This window comes from Sinohyriopsis cumingii, chromosome 17 (assembly GCF_028554795.1).
Source record: "Sinohyriopsis cumingii isolate HCF-2022 chromosome 17, ASM2855479v2, whole genome shotgun sequence".
NCBI classification, from domain to species: Eukaryota; Metazoa; Mollusca; class Bivalvia; order Unionida; family Unionidae; genus Sinohyriopsis; species Sinohyriopsis cumingii.
This window is the reverse complement of record NC_142977.1, coordinates 91,446,809-91,473,276: the sequence shown is the minus strand read 5'-3', so window position 1 is coordinate 91,473,276 and position 26,468 is coordinate 91,446,809. Positions and strand designations below refer to the sequence as shown.

Below are 26,468 nucleotides of genomic sequence, written 5' to 3'. Positions count from 1 at the left end.
GTGGAAGCAATCAGTGTCTTCAGTATGTCAGAAAAGGACCATAAAGTACATAAAGCTTTTTAAAACTATTTCCAGGTATGGTTCATTGCCTCCATAAATCTGCGGATATAGCCATAGATGTATACTGTAAAGTGATAATCATATTTATATATTTTAATTTTGACTCGACTTTTTCAGCTGTTATCCTCCAAAGGACGTATCGTCTGCTATTTGCCCAACCTTCGTGCAGTTGTTGGCCATTTCAGGTCATTCTCTGCATATCAGAATGACAGCCCTACAGTCTACTACTCTGAGGACTCCAGTAATTCAGGTATAAAAATTTGTCTAGTTGTCACTCTCACTCTCTCTCTCTCTCTCTCTCTCTCTCCACCAGCATTGATACTTTTCATATAGCAGTGCATAATAAGCATGCTGTCAGGTATATTTGTATAATTACACTATCAATGCATTTTGAAATAATATCAATCCTTTATCTGTTATTCTATTGCCTAGGACTGTTCCATAACAAAATTCAGGTATCCAGTTTTAAAACTAGGAAGTTACGGTAGTTTTTTTGATATACAAGATTTCATTAAAATATTGGAGCTCTGTTGATGTTGGCATTATTATTGTTTACAGTAACTTTCATTTTCTCATTGACAAATCTGGCCCAAAACTTCTTGAATTTTGCACATTTATTGACATAAAAAACGTTGACTCTGAAATAAAATTAGGTTTAATTATAAAATCTGATAATGAAGAAATAGAGGATACTCTAAATTCACTAATGAAAAAATAATGGATGATATTATGTGGCTCAGAAGCACAGTATAATCTGTGAAATAACTTTGGGGACAGGGGGAGTGCAATAATCATGTAAATGAAGTAAAAAAATGTTTGGTACATGTACAGTCTGCTATTTGGTATTTTAAGAAAAGTTGCTGTTAATGTTTTAAGTATTGATTACATATGTGACACTTTCATTATTCATCAGATGTAGCTATTTTACTGTAGTTGCCTCATGTTGATGCTGTTACAATGTCTTTGGATGTTACAGAGAGAAGCCAGAGTGTCAGTAAGTGGCATGTATAAGGACATATCAATCAGCAATAGAACTATGTCATAGAGTACTAATTGTCTGATAAACAGCCTGTCTTGTGTCAAAGAAATATCAGGTTAAAGTGAAATCATTAATCATTTAATTTGTATTTTTCTGAAAGAAAAATAATTTGATACATTATATTGTTAATGTTACAGTAAGGAATTTCCTTTGCTTAAATACATGCTATTTCTCAAAGAAATATCTCTTAGTTTTTGTCAAATTTTGATTTCTGTCATTTGTCATAAGGAGTAGTCATAGTGTTGCAAAATGACATACCCTGAAACCATTTTCCATTTTTTTAAAAAAAATTTCTCTTATATTATTAAAAAAATATCTCGCTAAGTTTGTGCTGGAACAGAAATTTCCACAACTGGTCACTGCATAGTCAAACATTTTGAACTTCTGATTATATGAAGCCCGGACGTAGTGATGGTTTAAATTTGAATCATTTGTACACTTTGAAATGGCTGGCTGCAGATTCCAACTTTGGTGGCTAGACAAAGAAAAATATAAAGTTTGGATTATGAGATCTTTCTTAGAGAGCTTTGCAAAATGCAAATTACACCAGAAAATATTAAATTGCTTGCAACTGGAGAGAGTGCTCTATGGTCACATGCAGCTGGAAAAGAAACACCAAGCTCTCGTAATGTCGGCTAATATAGCAAAACAAGAAGTCTTCAGCATGAACTTGTTTTTGATGAAAGGGGTATGTCTGTGAACACAGAGATTCAGGTTTTAAAATAGAAATTCTATATAGTCTTAATTATGAAATTAGTTTGATCCGGTTCTATTTATTGATTGAATGGAAGTAGGACAGACAATATAAAACACGATAAATCTAAAAATATACACTACAGCTATGCTGAGAGAAATATTAATATATCTAATATGAAAGTGTTTAAAATATCCATACTCTGTTTTTAAATAACTGACAAGAAATTTTTAAAAAAACATATCTTTGTTACTATTTTTTGGGGGGGGGGTGAAGAAGAAAGGCAAGTACTGAAAAAGACATTGAGACAATGACAGCTGCTGCTGCTGACTATGCATTGAAAGCATAGACCCATAGTTTCCTTAATAGTTTGAGAAAAAGTGTTGAGAACAAATTTGCTGAACTTGGAGATCTTGAAAAACAACTTGATGACAAGCTACAACAAATAAAGAATTCACACTAAAATATTTTGGACTTTGTAAATAGTGTAATCTAGAAAGAGTAAAATGAACATTGTTCAGTGACTGTACATTATTCTAATGCTCAGATGTATGATGTTTTACATACAGTTTCATTTATGTAACCTTTAAAATTAATGTAATAATGCCCCTTGAAACACATGATTTAGAACCTTGAAAAAACCTTGAAAGTTTTTAAAGAAATGCACTACTAACCCTGTATATGGTAACTATCCACATGCTTTAGGAAGACACATCATAAATATGACTGGCTAGATGGAGGTAATGGAGTGGGATTGGAATATGCAATAAAAAAAGTAATGGGGATATGCAGTGGTGTCCTGCATGTATTTGACCTGCTCTAGTTGTGTTATAATACTTGTATTTGACAAAATAATGTTTTTGATAATAACACTGCTTTGGAAGGATGACCCAAAAGATCACAAGCAGCCTTCTGCAAGGCAGGAAAGGTAAATCAGACTGGTGCTGAAAACTAAATATTGGGATGGGCATAATTGATTTATATCTCTTGTTATCAAGTAGATTTTCTTTACATGATGCACATAGATTTTGTTTTGGGGGGAGCCATGGTGAGCCTTCCATTGTGAGGGTCCCAAGGTGACAGTGGTACAAGGTGCTCGCCTTTACAAATCACTCACACATGTCAACTGTGTCCACATGAGTTAAAGTCTCATTTTGACCAATGTGGGTATGTGTGAAAGCTTGCCAGTAGTTTCCCATGGGTCATACTGGTTGTGATGTATAGCCTATCATATGCTGAAAAAACGGCTCAACTCCACTAGACCGAACTAAACTTAATTAGTGACAAGATATGAAACCTTGATCCTAAATTTAGTTCTTCCTGTTCACAGTATGCTTCATAACATTCAAGAGGACCTACTACAGTGTAGAATATCACTTTATTGTTTCACATTTTACAGAGAAAAGGGAGACCTAGGAATGCTGATGTCAGTGGTATCGACACTATGCTTAGGGTTTCATGCAAGCCATTGTTGAAGTTTTGCCCAAGTCAGTGTTAAAAGAAATGTAAAAATGGCAAGACATAGTATTCTGTGGAACCCTTATTCTTTATGTACAAATCCACTCAAGCAATTTCATTTTGGTTGACATGCTTATTCCAGCTGTTATATATTCATGTGTTGTACGTTAGCCTTCAAGAAATTGCCTATCGTTCCCAGAATATAATACAAAGTCACATATCTTACTTATTACTAGGGAACAAAATCATTGACAATATGGACAGTCAGTTCATCCAAGTTACATGTATTCTGGGAAGTAAAATTGAGATTAAGGTTTGCTGTAATTTGTTACAGTATTTGGATGAAATAGATTCATTAACCATGATATTAAATGAATTTTGGATATACATGTAGGTTGGATACACAGTAATTGCTTTCTTTGAGTTTTAAAAATTGTTTATATTTCTTGACCTTTATTCACCTGTAATAAATGTAACTGTAGGCAAGGTATTTCAATTTTGATGTTCAACGGTCTTTCATTTTATCGTTTCTTTCTTGCTATTTTTTGATGACATGAGCTTGACTTTGGGTCCCATGTTCATTGTCTGTCAACATTTGTAACAGTAGAAATCATCTCATAACTGGAACTAATTTTGATTCACCTTTGTAGGAATACTACTGAGGACTTATTCTGCCTAAATTGTCTTTGAGCTTAGGAATACTACTGAGGACTTATTCTGTCTAAATTGTCTTTGAGCTTAGGAATACTACTGAGGACTTATTCTGCCTAAATTGTCTTTGAGCTTAGGAATACTACTGAGGACTTATTCTGCCTAAATTGTCTTTGAGCAGGAGCATTATGGCGTTCATAGCAGCTGGGTGTTATACCTGTTTTTCATATATTTACTAGAATGACTCACATGTCTGATCCAAATTAATACAAATTTACTTTGAACATGCTCTAACAGAGTTATATCTGGAGCAGTATCCTAAGCAATGATGTGGTTTCCATAGTAACCTGGTATCAAACCTATTTTTGATGACTTCTGAGCAGCTGTGTATAAAACCAGTTGTAATCTAACTTATACTATTTCTTTTGGACTTGCTCTATCAAGTTTGTGCAGTGGTTAATTTAATACAGCTGCATGGCTTAAAGAGGACCAGGTTTAAAACTTTTGGGCTTTTTGACATAAGAATGTTCCTTAAGACATGCTTTGTCTTCAGTGGTCTGCCTAGAAGTGGCTTGTCTTCCTTAGTAATCAGATTATTCTTTAGGACATGCTCTAATAAGATTGTGTATTGGGTGTCCTAGTATGGTAATTGATTTTCATTACAACTGGGTATACCAGGTAAAAGAATGGCTTTAATTGCTTGTTATGTTTCTGTCATCCCCTTTGGCTGGGCCAAATAGTACTTCTTATGTTCAGCCATCAGTTAGCATCAAATCAATCTGTCTGCTATGACATTCATTTCAGCTCATTAACTTTGTAGGATTTTGTGTTTGGCTTTAAATTAAGGAGAAAGCGGTCAGGTTCAATTTTCAGTATTTTCTTATAAAATTTAGCAAAGTTTGGTCTCTGCCATGGAAAGATGCCATGGAAAAGTTTGTATCCATCTATGTGTGCATCATTTTTTCCCATTATGCAAAGATGTTTTGCATGCACATTTGTTCTCTCAGGTTTTGTTAAAAAATAGACAATTTATTCTTACAACAAAGGAGGTTTTCTTTAATCATTTTGACTCAAATTTCTATTTTCTTTTTATCTTTCAAATGAGCCCTGGTTGGTTGTTTAGTCTAAGGTACTCACCATTTCAGATCACTCAAAAATCCCACCTCTGTTCACATGAGTTTGAGTCTCAACTTGACAAATGTGGGTCTGTGGGAAAGCTTGCTAGCAGCTTCCTGTGGGATGGTGTTTCTTCCCAGGGTCCTTCCAGGTTCTTCCTCCACCAAATATACTTGCCACCATGTATAGCCTATCATGTGCTGTAAATAGCATTAAACCCGACAAAATTGTCAGTGCAGTATAAGCTAGGTGAGCAAGATCTGGCCCTCTTGGGACTTTTGCTTTAAACAATTTTCCAGATAACATTTGGATTAAAAATACTTGACAAATTATTAATGCATCAATAATATTTTTAAAACCATTTTGTTTTTAAGTTTTTTTCCTGCTTTCTTTGGCCCTAATCTCTTTTGTTTTACTGATGTATGTTGGCAAGATATAATCCATACAACCAATAAAATATAGGCAATATACTGTTTATTGTGCAAATGTATTTTGTTACAATAAATATAAGTAGAAACATCAATGAATGATGCAAATTATTTTGCAGGACAGGCTGTTATGGAGAGATTGCACATATTTTCCTGGCATTTGTCAGCTCATTTCTGCTTGCTTCATTCCATCCCAATTTACAATATGGTTGCCATGGAATTTTGATGAGACATGATCTACACTACCCACGATGGTTTATTTTATAAACATTAAAACATGCAAATGAAGTCATAAGACATGGTGTAAGTATGGAGGATTGTGATATTTCAAACATGATGTAAGATGGTATTTTTCCATGATGAGGAACAAGTCGGGTAGTTTACAACTTTATTCAGGTGTTGTAGTAAATTCTATCTCCTTAGATGTCATCGATTTCCTTGAGTAGTGCATGATATCCTCCATTAACTTGAGTTGACACTGATATATGAAACAGAAACAGTATTTCAACGTAATCATTTCCATGATTGGCATGGTTATTGCACGTGCAAGGTACGAAGATTGTCCACGGAGATAATATATCCTCTTAGATCCTTGACAAACAGACCATCTTCCATCCATGTTCCACAGCAACCATATATATGATTTAGCTATAATTTCTTTCTCTGTGCTTATTCCTTAATTTAGATGTAAGTGTGGTTTGCCTACATGTAAATTTTTGTATTTGTATATTGTAATGTAATTATTACACAGCCATTAATTACATATACTCAGAGTAATGAATTATATCACTTGGAGCTTTGGTTTTTACATGGATCAACAGACTTTGTTATGTCTGTGCCAGTCATGGAGGGGGTGTTTGCTTCAGCATGAGTTTTGTGTATATCGATTACCATATATACTAACTTTTAAGTGGGATCCAACTGCAAACTGCATAGACCCAGATCTGTTGTTGCATAATGTGCCATCAAATCTGGGTCCGTGGAGTTTGTTATGATCAATAAGTTCAACAAGTGACATACAGCTACTGGGACATTATGCAAAAGCAGATAAGGTTCTACAGTATATTATTTGCAGTTGTACCTGACTTATAGGTGATTATATATGGTGTTTGTTTGGCCATGATGTGTGTGTGTGTTTTAGTGTAGCTTTAAGAATTTTTCAATTAAATCGCTATGATGATCTGTGGCAGTTTATAATGATGTCTAGCACTGGGGCTTCATGCCACAGGCATGTAGCATGATGTTCCACCCAGTGACATTATCCTGGCACCAGCCTGACCAGTCCTAACACTAACCTTTTAATGTTGAGCACCTAGCAAGGTAGCTGTTAGTACCATTTTTGTAAGTCTTTGGTATGACTCCGCAGGGATTCGAATCCATGACCTCCTGCATCTGAAGCAGACACTGTAACCATTTAGGTCACTGAAGTGGTTGCTTTGTCATGATAATTTGCTTTGTCAATAACACCATTTGAATCAGTTTGGTTTAAGTTATTTTGTTTTCCATTAAAACATTTCTTACATCTGATATAAGCTTTTAACATACTATGTTGTTTTTTCTTTCCACCTTGCTCTACTGCTGTCACTATTGTTATGTTATCTCCTTTTACGATACATGTCAATTATTATGGTGTTTGATTTTGTGTTAATGATCACTCTAGCCAGAGATTTATAATTTCCAAAGAGTTTGAATTATCTGATCTGATGTATATCTTATAGGGGGTCTTTTTTGTGTTGGACATTTTCTTATGCTTTAACTCTCTAAAATTCAGATTGCAGAAATAAATTCTGTCAGAATTGATGGACCAGATAAATTTATGTGGGCAAAACTTCATAATTTAATGACATCATAGTTGGAGAATGGGTATGTATTTACTGTTCTCAGTATAAATTTTGAAAGAGCCAAAAGAATTACTGTAGATAGTATACAAAGTAAATGTTTCAATCTTCCTAGTGACATTTAGATATTGGAGCTGGTACTTGAAGTTAATAATTAATAAATTTAATGGCATCGTTATCTTTAAGCAAATTTATTAATCCTTCTCAATGATCATTTGAATGAAGAGTCCACATCACTACCGCCTACTGCTCATGTAAAAATCTAACTGCCAGGAATATAGACCTTGATCTGCTGTTACATATGCACCAACAGATCAAGGTCTGTATTGTTTGTTCCATAATTACTTCTAACAAATGCATAGACCTAGATCTTCCGGTGCATTATGTGATGGCAGGTCTAGGTATGTGTAGTTTTTACTTGAAGCTGACTTGTATGGTAACCAATGGAATGGACACTCATGGCACATGCCTCAACCATTAATTTTGAATATGTACACATTGGAGCCAAAAATTAACCAATGATATGGACAAGACTGCTGATGCCATGAACAATAGCTATTAATTGTGGACACACAGAAGACTACATGCCACATGCCTCTGCATTAATTGTGAACACACAGAAGACTGTACATGCCACATGCCTCTGTCATTAATTGTGAACACACATAAGACTGTACATGCCACATACCTCTGTCATTAATTGTGAACACACAGAAGACTGTACATGCCACATGCCTCTGTCATTAATTGTGAACACACAGAAGACTATATGCCACATGCCTGTCATTTGTTGTGAACATACAGAAGACTGTACATGCCACATGCCTCTGTCATTAATTGTGAACACACAGAAGACTGTATGCCACATGCCTCAGTCATTTGTTGTGAACATACAGAAGACTGTACATGCCACATGCCTCTGCATTAATTGTGAACACACAGAAGACTGTACGTGCCACATGCCTCTGTCATTAATTGTGAACACACAGAAGACTGTACATGCCACATGCCTCTGTCATTAATTGTGAACACACAGAAGACTGTACATGCCACATACCTCTGTCATTAATTGTGTACACACAGAAGACTGTACATGCCACATACCTCTGTCATTAATTGTGAACATACAGAAGACTGTACATGCCACATGCCTCTGTCATTAATTGTGAACACACAGAAGACTGTACATGCCACATGCCTCTGTCATTAATTGTGAACACACAGAAGACTATATGCCACATGCCTCAGTCATTAATTGTGAACACACAGAAGACTGTATATGCCACATGCCTCAGTCATTTGCTGTGAACATACAGAAGACTGTACATGCCACATGCCTCTCCTTAATTGTGAACACACAGAAGACTATATGCCACATGCCTCAGTCATTGTGAACACACAGAAGACTGTACATGCCACATGCCTCTGTCATTAATTGTGAACACACAGAAGACTATATGCCACATGCCTCAGTCATTGTGAACATACAGAAGACTGTACATGCCACATGCCTCTGTCATTAATTGTGAACACACAGAAGACTATATGCCACATGCCTCAGTCATTGTGAACACACAGAAGACTGTACATGCCACATGCCTCTGTCATTGTGAACATGTATTAGCCAAAAAACAACCTAACCAATGATATGGACAAGACTGTGCATTCCATGTGCCTTAACCATTGAAGTAGCCAGTGAAGGACTGAGCTTATTCTTATTTCAAATCCAAGACAACAGCTCACTTATGTGGGCAAGACTTCATAATTTAATGACATCTTAGTGGGAGAATGCTTACAATTAACACATTTTTGAGCAAGGTTGGTTACAGACCAGAAGAACTAGTGTGATGGTGTGTTGTCCATTATATATTGCCTATCTGTTAGCACAAGTCAGTATTCCTAAAACTGCTTAGAGAATTTTTTTAAAACGTTACACACACATTCATCCCCATGTCTGGTCATTCCTAAATGAAAATGGTTCCACACAGACATCCAGTATGCCCATGCCATTTTAGAAATCTTGTTATTACTGTTCCTTTTGAGTGGATTCATGACCATAGTGACATGAGGTTTTCTCTAAAAGAATTTCTGTGATGTCTAGTTGATCCTAATTGAAATGGTGCTGATCTGATATGGCCACTACAGCAGCCATCTTAATAATTGTATCACTTCTTCTCTGAAAAGAAAGTTTTATCATATGGGGTTCTCACAAGAAGACATACTGTGGTTTCTTGGTGGTCATAAATAAAAATGATGCCCTTGGACATCCTTTATGGCTGACACAGTGGCCATGTTGAAAATTATGTTAATGCTACTCCTTCAGAATGGATGGTCATACTAACATGGGATTTTCACTGATTGACTTCTTATGTATATTTTGCCCTAACTAATTGACTTCTTATAATGTCTATTTTGCCCTAACTAATTAACTTCTTCTGATGTCTAGTTTGTTCTAAATGTCATTTTGATGAGACTTGGTGATATAGATGACTCTGTCTTATTGGTTTTCATTTCCCTGGCAGTGTGCCACAGTATAATGATTTTTTAAATCAAAGAATTATGCACACTGCACATACATAATATTTATAATCATAAAAACAAACAAATCTGAATACACTTGCACAGCATGCACCCAAAATGTTGACTGTCAGATGTGGAATTAATGTACTCCTATGGCTTTAATCTGAATTATTTCCAGCCATATCTGTATAATATCATGTCACCACAGAACAGGATCTTTTGTTTTTACTAGATTCAGGTACAGATACTAACCTTAATGGTTTATAAGATAACTTGATGATTTAGCCAAAGTATACCGAAATTTGTTGTTGTTGTTGTTGGGTTTAACGCCATTTTTCAGCACAAGATAGGCTATACATGGCAGCCAGTACAACTGGTGGAGGAAGAACCCTGGAAAACCTAGGGAAGAACCACCGACCCACAAGAAGCTACTGGCAGGCTTTCCCACGTACCCACGCTAGCTGAGCCTTGGACTCGAACATGCGTAGACAGAGGTGAGATGGCAGTGATCTGGAATGGTGAGCGCTTTAGACCACTCGGCCACTCGGGTCCCCACCGAAATTTGTATTCATATAGTATAGGCATATTGGCTTTAAGCCATCAAATCAAATGGAAGACAACAGTCTGCTATGAATGAAAAGTCTATATAAAACATCACAAAGCTGGCTTTCATAACAACAAAAGTACAACCTTGGAAGCAGTGAAAATGCAGCAACTAGCATAAGCTACAAGTCCAGCTACAAATTGCACAGACCCAGATCTGGCATAATATAGTGTACTGGAAGATATTTGTCTATGCAGTTTGCTGGTAGTAATTAGTAAAACAGCATTGAACCTGATCTGCCTGTGCATTATGTGATGGCAGATCAAGATGTATGTTGTTGGCAGTTAGACTATGCTTAAATGATTATGTATTTTATATCATCTGTAGAACACACTTGTGAGCTAGAAGTAAAATATTAACAGTTTGTTTCCACAAAAAGAAAAACCTCCCCATATTTGCAGTTAGTAAAATTTTTGAACCGTTCTTTTGAGAAAAAATTGAATTTGACAACTGTGAAGATGACCCACTATATGATTAAGAGTTAACCATCTAATACTCATGAAGATTTTATACAGTTTATTTTACCCTACTAAAGCATTATTGGCTCACATGCTCTTACACTGAGTTGATGATGTGGCCTTGTGACCATTATATGTTGTTTTGCATCCGTCAGCAATTGCTATTTTAAAAGGTTTCTTGGAAACCAGTGAACTGAATTTTGTCCAAATTAGGGATAGAGCATCTTGGCATGAAAAGCTTACAGATTCTTGCATGGCCGAGTGGTCTAAAGCGCTCTCCATTATGGCGTTAAACCCAACAACAACAACAACAGCTTACAGATTCTTGCAAATTATACTGATCTGCCATCAGATATGACCATTTTTACTATAAGTAGAAAACATTTAAACTTCTCCAAACCACTGAACAGAATTAGGTCAAATTTTAGAGGAAGCATCTTGTCATGATGCCTATCTGCTACCATAATAAAAATAGAAAATCCATCCATTGTCTGCAGTTAGTTGCTATTTTCAGCTCCATTTCAGAATCTACCAGACTAATTTCACCCAAACATGACAGAGAACATGCTGGCATAAAGACCTTCTAAGTTTATACAAATGATGCCGTATCCACTATCAAATATAGCTTCCTTTTCTAAATTAAGAAAAAGCTTTAAACAAGTTTCCCCAAAACTGGTTAAATGTGGGAGAAAGCATTTTGGCACAAGGACATTTAAAATTTGTAATGATGCTTATCCTCCATTACTAAAAACACAAGAAACTTTAAAGGACTTCACCAAAACTGATGAATAGAATGTGACCAGACTTGACAGAAAACGTCCTGGTATGATGACCTTTCCTGTTTTTTTAAAATACAAATTATGTCAATCTATAAAATATGGTTGTCATTAATAACATTGAGAAGAAAAACTTTCTTAATTTTCTTCAGAATTTGGACACATTTACAAGAAAGTGTCCCAGCTTGAATGCCTTTCAGATTTGGAGAAATGATGCCATTCTTCCCATTAAATACAGTTACTAAAAGCGGGGAAAACATTTACATAATTTTATTTAAAAAAATGCTAAATAGAATTTGATGAACAAATGCAAAGCATTGTGACATAGGAGCCTTTTAATGTTGTTCAGTATTCATTATTGTATGATTGATGCAGATCCACCATCAGATATGGCCACCATTGCTCTCAATAGAATTAAAAGCTTAAAACAACTTCTTGTTAAATATCACTCAACAGAATCAGATAAAATTTGACAGAAAGCATCCTAGCATTAAAGCTTTTAAAGCTATACAAAATAATGCTGATCTATTGTTCAAAATTTTTACCATTACTAAAATAAAAAAATAAAACCTTGACTTTTCAGAAACTGCTTATCAAATGTTGACAAAATTTAACAATAAACATGATGGTACAAAGAGATTTCTTGATACAAATTAAGCCAAGTTGACTTTAAATATGACCACACTTACCATGTTACTTGAAACTGAAAATCCTTTTAATGACTTCATAAACCACAAATGAGGATTTGACCAAAGTTAACATAAAGCATTCTTTCACAAGTCCTTTGAAATTTGATATAAAGTATCCGGGCATGAGTCCTTCCAAATGTGACATAAGCATAGCTGCCAAGTGTCCCGTTTTTCCCATATTTGTCTCATATTTTGGAGCTGAACATAGGTGTATGTTTTTCTTGGTAAAAATTATTGGTTTTTTTTTTCTAAAATTAAATTGAAAATTTCCTTGCAATTTTGTGTATAGAACAGGCACCTGGTTCCATTTTGAGGGTAAATATATTACAAATATGATTGGTTCATTCGAAATCAAGGCTACCATGCCACCCTTTAACCACAATATTGGATTGCGCACAGCAGTTGCTGTTATCACAGTACCTCATCTACGTAATATTCAACTTCCAGTAATGTCAAAAAGGAAAGCAGAAGATTCAGAATTTTCTCCAGCAAAGGAAAGAAAACAGAACTGAAAGGATAATCATGCCATCTGGTAAAGGGGAAAACCTTGCATTTTACAAATTGTGAATTTGCTATTGGGCATAGAGGTGTCCATCAGAATAAAACATCATGAAAATGCTAATAAACATTAGACTGCTGCTTCCTGATGAATAACACAGCCTGAATTTACAACATTTATAAATACCAGAGAGAACCTTGATGTAATTCGATCAGAAGTTCATTTTACAAAAAAAAAATTTAGAAATAAATCTTCCTTTTTAAGTTGCTAGTTTTGCTGGCGATTTATTTCGCACACTCTTTCCAGACAGTAAAATCACAAAGGATTACTCTTGCTGGAATGAAAACAGTTCAGTAAAATAAAATCACACAGAATTCAGATCGTCAATGAAGGATGATACATTGGGATCAAGTTGATTGAAAAACCAAGGTGTGGAAAAGACTCCTATAAATAGTCTGAGTGTGAGTGTGTTGCACTCTTGCACCTTCTGAATGGGCACCCAAATGGAACGTGGTGTCTGCTCAGAAGATGCAAGAGTGCAGCACATGCATTTCTGACATTAAATAATTGAGTAAGTTACTGTCCTACTTTTCTGATGGTTGTAGATGTTGTCAGTAGTTACATGCGCATTAAAGTTTTAAAAATCAGTATTTGTTCCAAAAAAAACGGTATTTTTATCATATGCAGTCAGTATTTTTGTTCTTTTGGGTTGGCAGCTATGCATAAGCAAAAAGCATGCTGTATCGAGTCCTTCCAAATTTGACATAAAGCATCCTGGCATGAGTCCTTTCATGTTTGGTTACGTGATGCTAATCTGTTTTCCAATATCCATTACTGAAAAATATAAAACCACACATTAAACCTGCATATCTTTTCTTGCATGAAATTTGGTCACAAATAGATTGGATATTTTTTAATTGATTATGTCTCCATCTGAGATGTTGTGATACCCTCCAGCTGACAGTATTTTTCCTTATTTTCGTTCTCTTGATAAAGTATCTCTGTTCATCTGTCTGTCTGCCAGAGATTCTTTTCCTACTACCTCACAGGGCCAAAGGACAAAAGTATACCAACTTGGTACTTGCCCAAAGAATGACAAGACACACCATAATAAACTTAAGTTTTGGGACACTATAAGTGTTGGGACACCATTAATTATCAAATGATTTTTTTTTCATGCACTTTTAAAGTCGAGAAACACAAATTGTAGTCATTTTTTCATGTACTATAAGTTTTGGGACTCCTGAGAATTATTAGTTTGGTCCAATTTGACAATCTGTGCATTCTTTTGAGTGTAACATAAGTTTTCTTGTCTTAACAGTTTTCAAGGGACTATTCCCATTACTTAATCGATGGGATTGTTATAAATCAGCTTGATATAAATTGAGAAATCAGTGAAGGCATTTAATTTTCATAAGTTTTCTTGTTTCTTTGCTTCTATTTCAGATGCATGTATGCATAATTTCATAAAAGTTAAAAACAAATTGCATTACAACAATGATGTGCTCAGAAATGACTTGACTTTTTTCTTCTAGTTTACTGGTGTAACTTTATGCATTATTTCATTAAAATGGCACCTGTGACCAGTGATTAGTTATTTTTGCCTCGAAAATTTACATATCCAACTCAATGATGAAAATAGCATCTGGGTATGGCTCATCCAAATTGATTGAGTGACATTGTTTACAGGATGACTTAAGCACCACATGTACAGTGCAGATTTTTACCTTGTTCTGAAAAAGTACACCTTTTGGTTTTTAAATCATAACAACCACTGCACAAAACTCAATCAGTATCTGTATATAAAAACAGAAGTCTTAATACTATTGTTTGGAAAATGTTTGGAATAATTGTGTGGCAGTAGTTTGTTTTGCTGTCAGCATATGAAGATGTATACTGTATACGTCACTGTGGTAATTGTGCTGATTTCTACTTGACTAAATAATTATGCATACCTTACTCATCAGCTTATGATTGGTCAGTTAATTATTGATGGTTTTTGGACAATTAGAGTACAACAAGTGTTGGGACACTGAAAAAGGTTTGTTTTTTATATGAATATAAGTCTTGGCAAAAATTGTAATTGTTACTGCTCCATGACTTTTATCCACTATAGTATTATTGACTAAGTGTGAAACTACAGATGCAGAATAATGTGCCAAATCAGAGTTCGAGAGAGTTTGTATTGATAGTGCTATGTGTCATGTTGTTGTTTTCACATATTGGAAATAATTTGTATTATTCAGAGACAAAATACAGAGCTTTGCTTCTGCATTTTATGTTGTCTTTGATTGTTACAAATCCATATGCAAACTTTGTCAACACAGTTCTATGCAAACCTGTCTTTTCATGATTCACCAACAATGCTGGGTGGTTGTTTGTCTTCTTTTTCAAACTGAAAATTTGTAAAGAAAATTAATGAATAATGATTCTTGCTTCTAGATTTCTCAACAGTTTGGCCAGACAAGAACCTTGGACCATTTGGGCCACAAGACAGAAGATTTCCACTTCCTGGTTTGATTGGTCCAAGTTCTTACATGACAGATCTTACACAAAAAGCACGAAATGCAAGAGAACCTGTCAGCCCAGATTTACTCTTCCAGCAGTTACCATCAGAAAGACAAGGATCTGTACTGAACCAAGTACTCAACACGGTTGAATTTGTAAGTTTTATGTATGAAAGCATTTTCACTTTCATGAAAAGATGAATTTCGAGAAAGCATGAAGTTTAACCACAAAGATGTGATTTTCCCTTTCAACACTGTTTATATTTTAGGTTATCTTTTCAATCTGGGGGCGGGGCTAGGGCCAAGTGGTTTGAGACACTTGCTTTTACTGAACACTCATATTTCACCTCTTTCCACATGAGTTTGAGTCTTGTCTTGACCAGCATGGATATGCAAGATAGCTTGCCTGTAGCTTCCTGTCATCTTCCTCGGTTCTTCTTCCACCAGATGTACTGGCTGCCATGTATAGCCTATGATGTGCTGAACAATGGCAGTAAGCCCCACAAAACCAATCTGAACCTTTCCAGCCTAACGATAATATTCCTAATGGAAATTTATTCATAGAAGTTTGAGTTTGTTATGCTTCTTACCATTACATTTTGTGGCTGAAACTAAAGGGAAAATTAAGGCAGAAATCATGTTCATAAAAGATGGCTTTGAATTAATTCACTTAACTTAAGGAATGTTGCAGTTAGTCTTAAAGTCTTTTGGTAGACCCACTGATCTAGGGTTCTACACATATCAGAATTTTATTATATAATTGCAAACAGTCTCCATACTGGACTGTTAGATTTAATATCCAGTTTGCTCATAAGATATATTAATTTACATTTCAGATGGAGCAGCAGTACTGTAGTGATAAAACAACACTTTCCCCATCAGACATGTTGGAGTGCACAGCTGAAGAATGCCCACAGCTACTCAGGAAAGGTGATTAGGTCTGGCACAATTGACCTTAAATAAAGTGCAAAATTGTTATCAGCAGAGATTGCATTTGGAAAGTTCAAAACAAATATAATAATTGCACCAAAGGTTTAGTTGAACATAGAAGTTGGCTATAATTTGGTGTTCTGCTCAGTATTGTGGTTCAAATTGTTAAGTACCAAGGCAGTTATATTATTTTGTACATGTAATGTCATCTTGAAGATTGATTTTTTAAGATTACTTTAACAATGATACAAAAGCCTGTCCCAGTATGTCTATTAGTTTGGCCAGGTGTTTTTGTCTATTGATTTATTTCTATTTAATACATCCTCATGAACCTTGCATCTGCCATGAAATTATCCCCTTGTCAGCAATGTTGGTAGGGGATATAGCATTTTGACCAGTCATTTGTTACACACAGATAAGCACAGACATACATACACATATATACATCTGTATATATACACATACATACATCTGCATATATACACACACATACACATCTGCATATATACACAAACATATGCATAGATATGAGCTTAACCAATGTTATTTAAGAAAAAAGTTGATAGATAATGTTGTGGATAGACCATAAATTATTTTGCTAGAACTTATCAAACAAAAATATTTTCAGCCTGGATTTGAATGAATCCAAATCTGGTAGTGATTTTATATGGTTTGGAAGTTCATTCAATCATAATGGTGCCACTGCTTTATATGAGTGATTTTTTACCTTCAAATGCATGACTGTCATCAGAACAAAGACCTTCCCTCTCCCTTACATCCTGTAGGTCAGTTTTTCTTTGAATGTTTTGTTTTGGAATTTTGATAATTGTACTGTGCATTGGTCCAAGATGAAGTCTTTATTTATGCACTTAACAGCTTTAATAAATCCCGATGCTGCTGTGTATACATATCTAACAGGTTCCCAACTTTATGTGTTGGTTCTGAAACATGTTGAACTAGACCTAGTGCATCAGTAGTATTAATGAATACTTGTCCTGACCATCATTAATATGTCTCCCATGATGACAATGTTTTTTGTGTTTGACAAGTACCTCCATTAGAAATAAGAAAAATCATCAATAAGTGTGTTTATTGTTACCTGATTTGCTCTGAATACGGTGGTCTATAAATAGTTGTTAGCAGTTATACCTTTCAAAGTAATTCTCTGTGATACATATTCAAATGATATTTTTCTGCCACTATTGACCCTTTTAACCATACTATAACATTTGTAAATTATGACCAAGCCTCCTCCTTTTTGCTTCTGTCTGTTTACATCTCCATACATAGACCATTGGTTCACTACTCATCACTCAAAATGAGTCATCATTCAGTTAACTATGTTTCTGTGAAGTTGGTTACATCTGCATTATATTCATCAATACATTGTCTGATGCTAGATCTTTTGTTTTGACTGATTGAGTGTTTAGTAGTAATATCAACAATTTTTCTTTAGTATATTTATGAGAGTGGCTGGGTTTAATAATTTGATACTTATTTCTTTTTTCCTGTCCCCTCTTGATCTTCTTTTTCTCATCCTGTTCAGCAAAATTTTCTTATGTTGACACGTGTATCTATCTTCTGGTAACATTCTGAGAATATTGTTATGAAAGATGCGATTCCTGAGTGGTACGAGTTCATCTCTTCTGTAAGTAATCTGTGTTGTCTGGGTTGATTTATAGTTAATAACCGTAGGCGAAGTCTGTTTACATTCAGCAGCTGTGTATCTCTGCTGTAGGTAATATGTGTAGTTGGGGTTGGTTTACAATTAATAACTGTAGGTGAAGTCTGTTTACATTCACCTGTTATGTATTTAGTGCACAGAGTGCATACACAGGAACCGTTTTCCCAACTGACAAAAGCAAGATTCGTTTGTTCCACAAAATTGATTAAACACAGAAAAACACTTTGGATTAATAGAACCATGCAAATCTTCACATTTTTTCTTGTCAGTGCTATAAATCTTAAACTACTAATGAAAAACGCTGGAGCACATGTCGCTTCATTCAGTGCCACCTACTATATACATTGGATATCTTTATTGAAAAAAAGCATAAGAACATTTTTCACTTGATCTGAGAAGTTAATGGCACTTCGTAGCAAAAGAAGTTTGTGCACCACATATGCATCCCAATCCCAAATTTATGTCTGCATTTTTCATGTCCAAAGGTCATTTTTAACACCAAGTGATGTTCACAGTGCAAATACAAGCCCGTTTCCTAGGTGATAATTCTAAATAGATGTGTGCTCAACAGCTTGATGCAATTCAAAATAATAATTGCCACCCATGCTCTTTTTGAGGTTTTCTACTTGCCATGAACCCACATGTCTACTGCTATGGGTGGCTAGCTCTTCTTGATTGGTATTTCACTGTCTGCAAAGCAGATATGGGATGTGTACATGCCGCACAGCAGTTTTAAGAACAGCACAAGCCTGAAAGGCCTAATTAACAAATATTACCATATAATTAATTATTGTTATGTATATTTAATTTTCATTGTTTTTAGTTTTATATTTTGTTATTATATGCTGAGGGCAGTGGTAATCGTTTAGCTGATCTTGTCCAGAATCAGTGACAGTTTTGTAAATGAACATGTTTACTTTTTACTGACTGTAGGATTAATATTAGGATTATTATCTTAAACTGATTCAAGGACATTGTATTTACCATGTTCTTTATTGTAATTTTAGTAACAGACCTAATTGTAACTTTGATTTTATACTGTAAACATTTGGGACCTTCTAGAATGAAATTTTCCATTAGGTAATAGTTTTTTATATAGAAAATGCTAATTATGAACTAGGTCAGGTAGAGGAGTATAAAATCTTGTTTACTGGTAAAAATTTCTAATCCTGCAATAACATCTGAAACAGAAATCAGTCTTATTATTATGTCCAGTGTTTCGTTTGTGCTGGAATTTATTTATTCACTGGAAATATCAAGTGCTCAAATACATGAAAATTAATATTCTTGGAAATAGAGAGCTGGATTTATTGTGAAATTCAAATAAGGATATATTCTTGGATATTATTATTGGGATTCAACAAAAGACTGTTGGCACATCATTACTATTCAGACCATAACAGGCACATCAGCACTTTCAGCATTGGATTTATTTTGGAATACCACTAAAGTTTATTAGAACTTTATTCTTTAGGACTTGTGTAAGTAATTCTAGGATTATTTGGGAATTAATTCGCAATACCCTAAGTTATTTTGTCTTAAAATTTTCAGTTTGCATTTTAGGGAAATAAATTATTTGTTGAATTTTACAAAGCTTGATGCTTTTTGGCTCTTTATTTGGTTCTCATTGCTTTGTTTAAGATCATAGAGTCATAACATTATTAAACAATAATATCTAAAAGAATCCTATCGTATCTCTAAGTCAAGAATTATGGTGGGCTAACTTATGCAAGTAAGGACAAAAAGGATAATAAACCTCTTTAAACGTTTCAACAATTCAGGATAATAAAAGGGAATATTCAGATCCTTGGGGAAGTGCAACAGTTATATTTAGTAGACATAATGTTTTGATTTGTGTATGTCACATGGCAGGATAGGTGATTGCTGTTTCCTTGACCAGTGTGAAATTTATTTTGTTCTAAAGCTCACATCAGGTTGAGAGATGTCAAGAAGACATTGAGCTATGTAGGGTTTGGAACTGCAGTTTGTGAAACTATACTGCAGGTAATTAAGGTTCAAGTAAAGTTACAAACTTTTTATCTAAACGCATTGCTGCATCAGTCTTGAATCAAAATTCTGGACTTTTATTACATGCATGACAGTAGCAGTACATGATATTTTGTTACACCTTATTGGTCCAGATTCCAATAATAAATTTACTGCCTTACTGAGACGGCCATGTTAAGATTGTAGGGCCATGCTTGTTCGGTAAGACTTGCAGCCAGTATATAATGGGTTAGAATCCTGTCCAGACAAAATTGGGTCAATGTTAAAGCATATCAGTTAGCAGGGCTTGAAACTCAAAGTATACTGATCCTGGCTAAATTTTACTGACCCTGCTAGAATCAACGGAAGCCAGTTCAGTTTCCTATTAATATTTAATACTCATTAACATCAACTCAGAAGGACATCTATTTAACCAACACGACTGAAAAATGATGTACCCTGCACACTTTTGTATTTCTTTGAATATTCGGTGCAAAAAGGGTACAACATCATAATCTCTCAGAGTTGTACTTAGGTCATTTGTGTTCCAAGAATTTCTGGTGATTTCTTAGTGTCTTTTGATCATATATTGTTATTGCACTTTCTCTTGTCATCATCTAATTTCTGCCCTTTCAGTGATAGTTGCACATTGCGAAAATAGTTTTACCTGTTTATTCAATTTTCACTGCATAATGCATTGCATATTTATCAACAGTTATATAAATATTAAAACACATTCAGTATAATTCTGGATTATTTATCGAGTCAACAGATGAGACCTTTTCCATTTGATCAATTATATACCTTTTGTTATCATCAGTAATGAAATCAGTGCTTGTTGGCAGTACACCAGGCTAGTTCTATGTCTGTTTGCACAGTGAGCAGTTATTGTACCTGATCAAGTGCAGGGATTTCGGTGGATAATTAGATAACACAGTAAACACATAAATTTACCATTAAAGGTAATACCAATATGGACCACTTCTTAACTGTTATGATAGTGACCAGCAATAATTTTCACTGTGCCAATGGATTAGTGACAGCTGAGTTTTAGTGCTCCATCAGTGAAAACTTGTACATGTGTAAATTTAGTAGATTTGATCTAAATATAATTGATGCCATAATGTTCACACAAAGATGGGACAATGGTGTATTTTATAGACCAGTAGACACAGTGTGCTTTCTCTGGCAAGTGTACCAGATCTGTTATGTTGTACTTTCTGTAGCAGATTTATGAGACCTGTTGAGATGTTCTCTTTTCTCAGGCAGATTAAGCAGGTCTGTTGAATTGTAATTTCCATGATAGATTAAGGAGATCTTTTGACATGTACTTTCTTAGGTAGGTTTAGGAGACCAGTTGACATGTCATTTTAGGCAGATTTAGTACATGTTATGTTTTCATTGGCAGATTTAGAGGATCAGTTGACATGTCCTTTCTTGAGCTGATTTAGGGGATCTGTTGATAGTGTCTTTCCTAGGTAAAATTAGCTTATCTATTGACATATTGTATTTCCTTTGCAGGTTTAGCATGTCTACTGTCATGTCTTTTCTTTGGTGGATGTAGATTTGTTGATATGATATGCTTTCTGAGAGGTATTTATCCCATCTGTTGATGTGGTATTTTAAGCATGGTTATTATCTGTTGTCATCTCAAAGTATTGTTGTGAGATTTGGCACAGTGATGGTATCAAAAAAGTGTATTGATCAGTGCTATCATATAGATGTAATTATGTTTTCATTTCCCTGCAATATATAATAGCTACAGCTGTGTCCCTAGCATTAGTAGATCTCAGTTTATATATCTTAGTTAGATATAAATGCAACAGTCTACATACAGTGGTCATTGAAAAAAAAAATGAATTTCCATGTGCAGTAACCTTGACCGTGGTCAGGCACATAGGCAGAAATATAATGTACTGTTCATGGTACTATGTTTACTGAAGCAGATTAAACTGATATGTTGACAAAAGGAGATTTGCCAGATTTGTGAATATTTTTATTTCTTGTCCCAGATTTGTCTAACCTGTTTCCAGACCGGAACATCATGTCTGGCGATTTCACTGTCATTACTGTCAGTCAGAAAACATTGAATGACATGACTTCATGGAGTGAGGCAGTAGCATTGGAAAGGGAAGAATTGTTGGCAAGTGTGAGTATTGGAAAGGGAGCAGTTGTCTTAAATGAATCTATAATATACCATATGTCAGTCAAACTCTCAGTATATGCTGACACAATTAGGCTGCTGACACAGACTGTATCTGGTATGGTGTGAAGTATTACATAAATACAGCTGAAAGCTTGTGAACGAAATTTTGAATGCATTGAAGGGAAATAAAATTAGGAAAATCCAGCATGTCCATTGATTTGAACTGGTTCTAAGCAAAATTACAGATTTCAAATTTTAGTTGGTTTAGCTTGAGTTGGATTTTGTCCTTATTTGTTACATGTGCAGGTGTTAAAACAAGAGCTTCTGTGCAAGGAAAAGTCTATAAAAACTATTAGCTAAGACATTATGTCATCATTAATGCCACATAAGTGGATTATAGCTGCTATAATTTTGTTAATGACTATTATATGAGGGCAGCTTTATTCTCAGATAATTGCTTAAAACATATATTTCTATAGTTTGCAAAACAAACAAAATATATTTCTCCTTCAGATACGTTCTCCAGTCATATTATGTTAGGAATACTAGCCTGCTACTTTGTGAATTCAGCCCTACTAAAAGAAAAAAAACATTTTTTCTTGTCTATCTCATATAGACAAAGAGCAATAACTCTAGCCTATTACCTCCCCTTGCCACAACCCAGTGTCTCTAGTTTGTAGTTTTGCTGCTGTACTGTTAACGTTGTACAGTTAAACCTCTGACAATCCAAGCCTTTATTGTGTTCTAATTGAACCATCCAATGTTCTTTTTATATCTATTGTGTGAAATTATTTTTTTCAGTTTCTGCCAAATTTGAGTGATTTTGTCACCTTTAGAGTTTACATCTATTCAGGAAGACATTTTACCACAGTATCATTGATGTCATGCAAGGTCATTATGAGTTAGTGCAACTTTAAATTTTTTTTTGGCTTGCTCCATTAATAATGGAGTTTTGTTTTAGTGAGTTATTAACATCCTGATAAATCTTTTGTTATTTCTGCAGAAATGTCATCTAAATCCTAAAAATGCAAGTTCAGAGCATGAAAGTCTATCATGACTCTTGTTTTATATATATTAAGTATATATTGTTTGTGACATGCAACATGTGTAATGTATAGTCAGAGGAAGTATGGGCGTCACTGTTAGCTAGTTATTAACATGCTGAATTGCTAATCTGTGCTTTGTTTTTGCTTGTGTCGTTTCAGTAGAAATGTCTACTAAATGAATAAAATGCAAAGTTCAGAGCAGTAGTCCATAAGGCATTGAAAAGAAGGAAAGACAGAATAAGTCAAGGAAGACAACCTTGGCAATTCTGGCTAATTGGTTGAGTGTCCCCCAGTTTTAGGCAGCTCATTGGGTGTAAGTTTCCCCACATTTCTTTGCATGGCCTTCAGACCTGTAAGTCAGGACCAATGGAGTTTGTACCGGATCCAACTCATTATACCACTGCACTGTTACTGGCTGTCCAGCCATCACTAACCGTCCAGCATGGGAGACCTTTTGAGAAGATGGTCCAGCCATTTAGTTCATCACTTTCAATTCTGACTCTGAGTCATTAGACGAGTGTCCCCCCAATTTTAGGCAGCTCAGTGGGCATAGGTCCATCTGTGTATCCGAGCATAATCTTAAGGCCTGTAAGTCAGGACCCATGGGATTTGTATTGGATCCAATGCATGATATATATGTCATAACCAGCTGTTCAGTCATCACCAGACATCCGAATATGCAGACCTTTTCATTGAAATGGTCCTGCCTGTTATGATTTACAGGGATATTAGTGTCAGATATGTCCATCTACCATACCATCAGCAACATACACTTACTATGATGGAGATTTCAGTGAAAAATCTTTCAGTCCACTCTTGGAGTGATTGGTAATGGTGTTAGCCAGACCCTCTGTTATACTGCCAGCATCCATGCTGACCATTTCCCTGGCAAACCAGCTAGCAATGATGGACTTCTGTATGTTCGTTGATTGTCCACAAGGAAAAGGTAGTGACATTTTCAGAGTGGTTGGAACTGAAACTTCGATGCCACCTGGTAAGACTTCTCCAGAGCCACAAGCAGACCCAGATCAGAACTTGACACAAAGTGAATGTGATGAAACTGATTCAGATCAGCCATTCTCAGATCTGACCATGGAACAAACTGAATTTAGTTTTAAAGCCACCATTGATGACATTTATAGGGTATTGTCAACTTCAGAATGCCCTCCCCCTACCACAACTCAAGACTATAAAGTTAAAGAATCAGTAGATCTCAATGAGGAAGAAGAGATGCCATTGTTCTGGCTTTGTGCCCAGTTAATGACCAGCTCTGGGTAGTACTGGTGACTCTGGAAACTCTCAGGCTTTCTTTTCATAAATCCAAATTCCAGTGACATTTTAATCTTGCTGGTATAAAACTGATCTCCAGGCCCTTGGCAAGAATATAGCAGCTGTTCATATGTCTGCTTCACTGTTTTATAAAATGGACAAAATGTGTTCCATGCCACATCAGAGCTGGTTCAGAACATAGTTGCAACTTATTCAATATTAGGTTTGGCCTCAATGGCAACTTTCAGACTTGCAGAGAAATCCAGCAATAGTCACGCTTGGGAAGCAAAGGCCAGGATTGCTAGAGTCATTAATCGGAAAATCACCATACCATTGGCTAATGCCTTGACAGCAGTAACCAACTTAGACCTGGTACAGTGTGTCACATTTCTGCAGTGCATGTCCTCACTTTATGGATGACGTTGTTTGGTTACCGTTGCTTTTGGAGGAACAATCAAAGAAGTTTGGTGGCAAGCAGCTCAGGAGCTGCCACTCAGTGTACACAGGCATTCAGAAACACTCAGCCCCTGCCAGTGCAAAGGGACATTAAGCAGCCTTGGGACATGTTTTTTTTTTCATTTAGATGTGCATCAATATCGATCCCAACCTAATGCCAGGAGACAACAGCCTAACCAGCCTCAGAGGCAATCATACAGAAGCAGTGAGAAACTAGATTTCTCCACCTTTAGGCCTTCTACCCATAAACATGTCCACTCATCAAAAAGCAGGCAGTGAAGATTATACAAAGGCCACAATAACCGAGGTTTTATTCAAGGCTGTTTCTTAATTGGAAAGCGAGCAGCAAGCTGAAAGCTGATCATTGACCTGGGTCATCTCAGCCAGTTCATTGCCCAAATGAAATTCACAATGGAGACAACAGGATCAATTTTCCTGTCCATCCGAAGGGACATGTATATCATCAGTCTTGTTTTGACCAACATATTTTCATGCCCCTATCCACCCTGTATCATTTCTTTGTTTTGCTTGCCATGACATGGTTTATTAGTTCAAAGTCTTATCCTTTGGCCTCAACATCAGCACTTGGGCTTTTTACCAAGGCTATGAATTGCATAGCCACCCTGTTCTGGTCAACTTTATCTAAAACAACAACAGCATACATGGACAACATCCTCCAGAAACATATGGTAAGTTCTTTTCTACACTGACGCAGAAACAATCTTCTCTCACTTTGTAATCATCTAGGTTTTTTAGTTGACCGGGAAGTCTGACCTTCATCCAACCCAGCTTTTTATCCGTCTTGGTATGGAGTTTAACACCAACCTGAATCTGATACGATTTCCTAATGTTTGTGTAATCAGGATTTTCAAACTTGTTGAGTTGGTTTCCAAAAAGTCTTGAATTTCAGCAGGAGAGTTGTTGCAACTCCTATGATTATTCATTGTGGCAGTGAACTTGATCCTGATTGGCTGTCTTATTATGCATCTTTACAAATGATGTGGCTAGCACAATGGTAAAAAGTCCATTTGCAAATCCCCTTGATCAGTCATACAAGACATGTTTCCTAATAGCCTTAGCTTCTGTAGCAGAGTCAGTGAGCTGCATGCCCTTTATGTCGAGCCAAACTTTCTTCAGTTCAGATTGGTTGGTTTGGTGGTCCTCTTGACACAACCAGGCTTTGTAGCCAAAAATAGGTTACCATCAGTCGGTAGTCAAAGAGTCATCATTCATTCGTTTTCTTCCATGGACAGGTTGAGAGCAGAGGCCACAAAAGATCCTGTTGGCACACTCAGTCACTACTTGAAATGCACAGAAACAAGTTGGATGAGCAAACGCTTCTTCCTACTTGTGAAATCTGGAAAACAAAGTCACCCTCAACCCCTTGCTTCATATCTGAAATGGATTATATTTGGCCTACTCAGACAAGATCTTTGTTGCCTCGTGAAGATTACAGCTCATGAGATTTAAGACATCTCTGCGAGCCTTGCATTTGAACATAATGTTTCGATCCAGATATAATAGAAGCTGTTGACTGGCATGCAGAGTCAACCTTCTTGAGATTTTACTTCAGAAGTCTAGCTTCACATTGTTTCGACAAAATTGCATTTCAGC

At 35.6% G+C, this 26,468-nt stretch overlaps 1 protein-coding gene across 3 annotated transcripts in view; it reads left to right on the top strand.

The window, feature by feature from the left end:
• Window positions 1-26,468, top strand: part of LOC149779414 (cobalamin trafficking protein CblD-like) — a 50,697-nt gene that overhangs the window by 10,900 nt on the left and 13,329 nt on the right. For 2 of the 3 annotated variants that reach the window (XM_089940075.1, XM_089940074.1), the window contains exons 3-7: window positions 178-310; window positions 1,037-1,054; window positions 15,273-15,493; window positions 16,174-16,267; window positions 21,950-22,086. In XM_089940075.1, the coding sequence (XP_089796201.1) occupies window positions 178-310; window positions 1,037-1,054; window positions 15,273-15,493; window positions 16,174-16,267; window positions 21,950-22,086 (603 nt within the window). The remainder of the gene's footprint in view (window positions 1-177; window positions 311-1,036; window positions 1,055-15,272; window positions 15,494-16,173; window positions 16,268-21,949; window positions 22,087-26,468) is intronic. The other variant, XM_089940076.1, reaches the window with a different exon arrangement.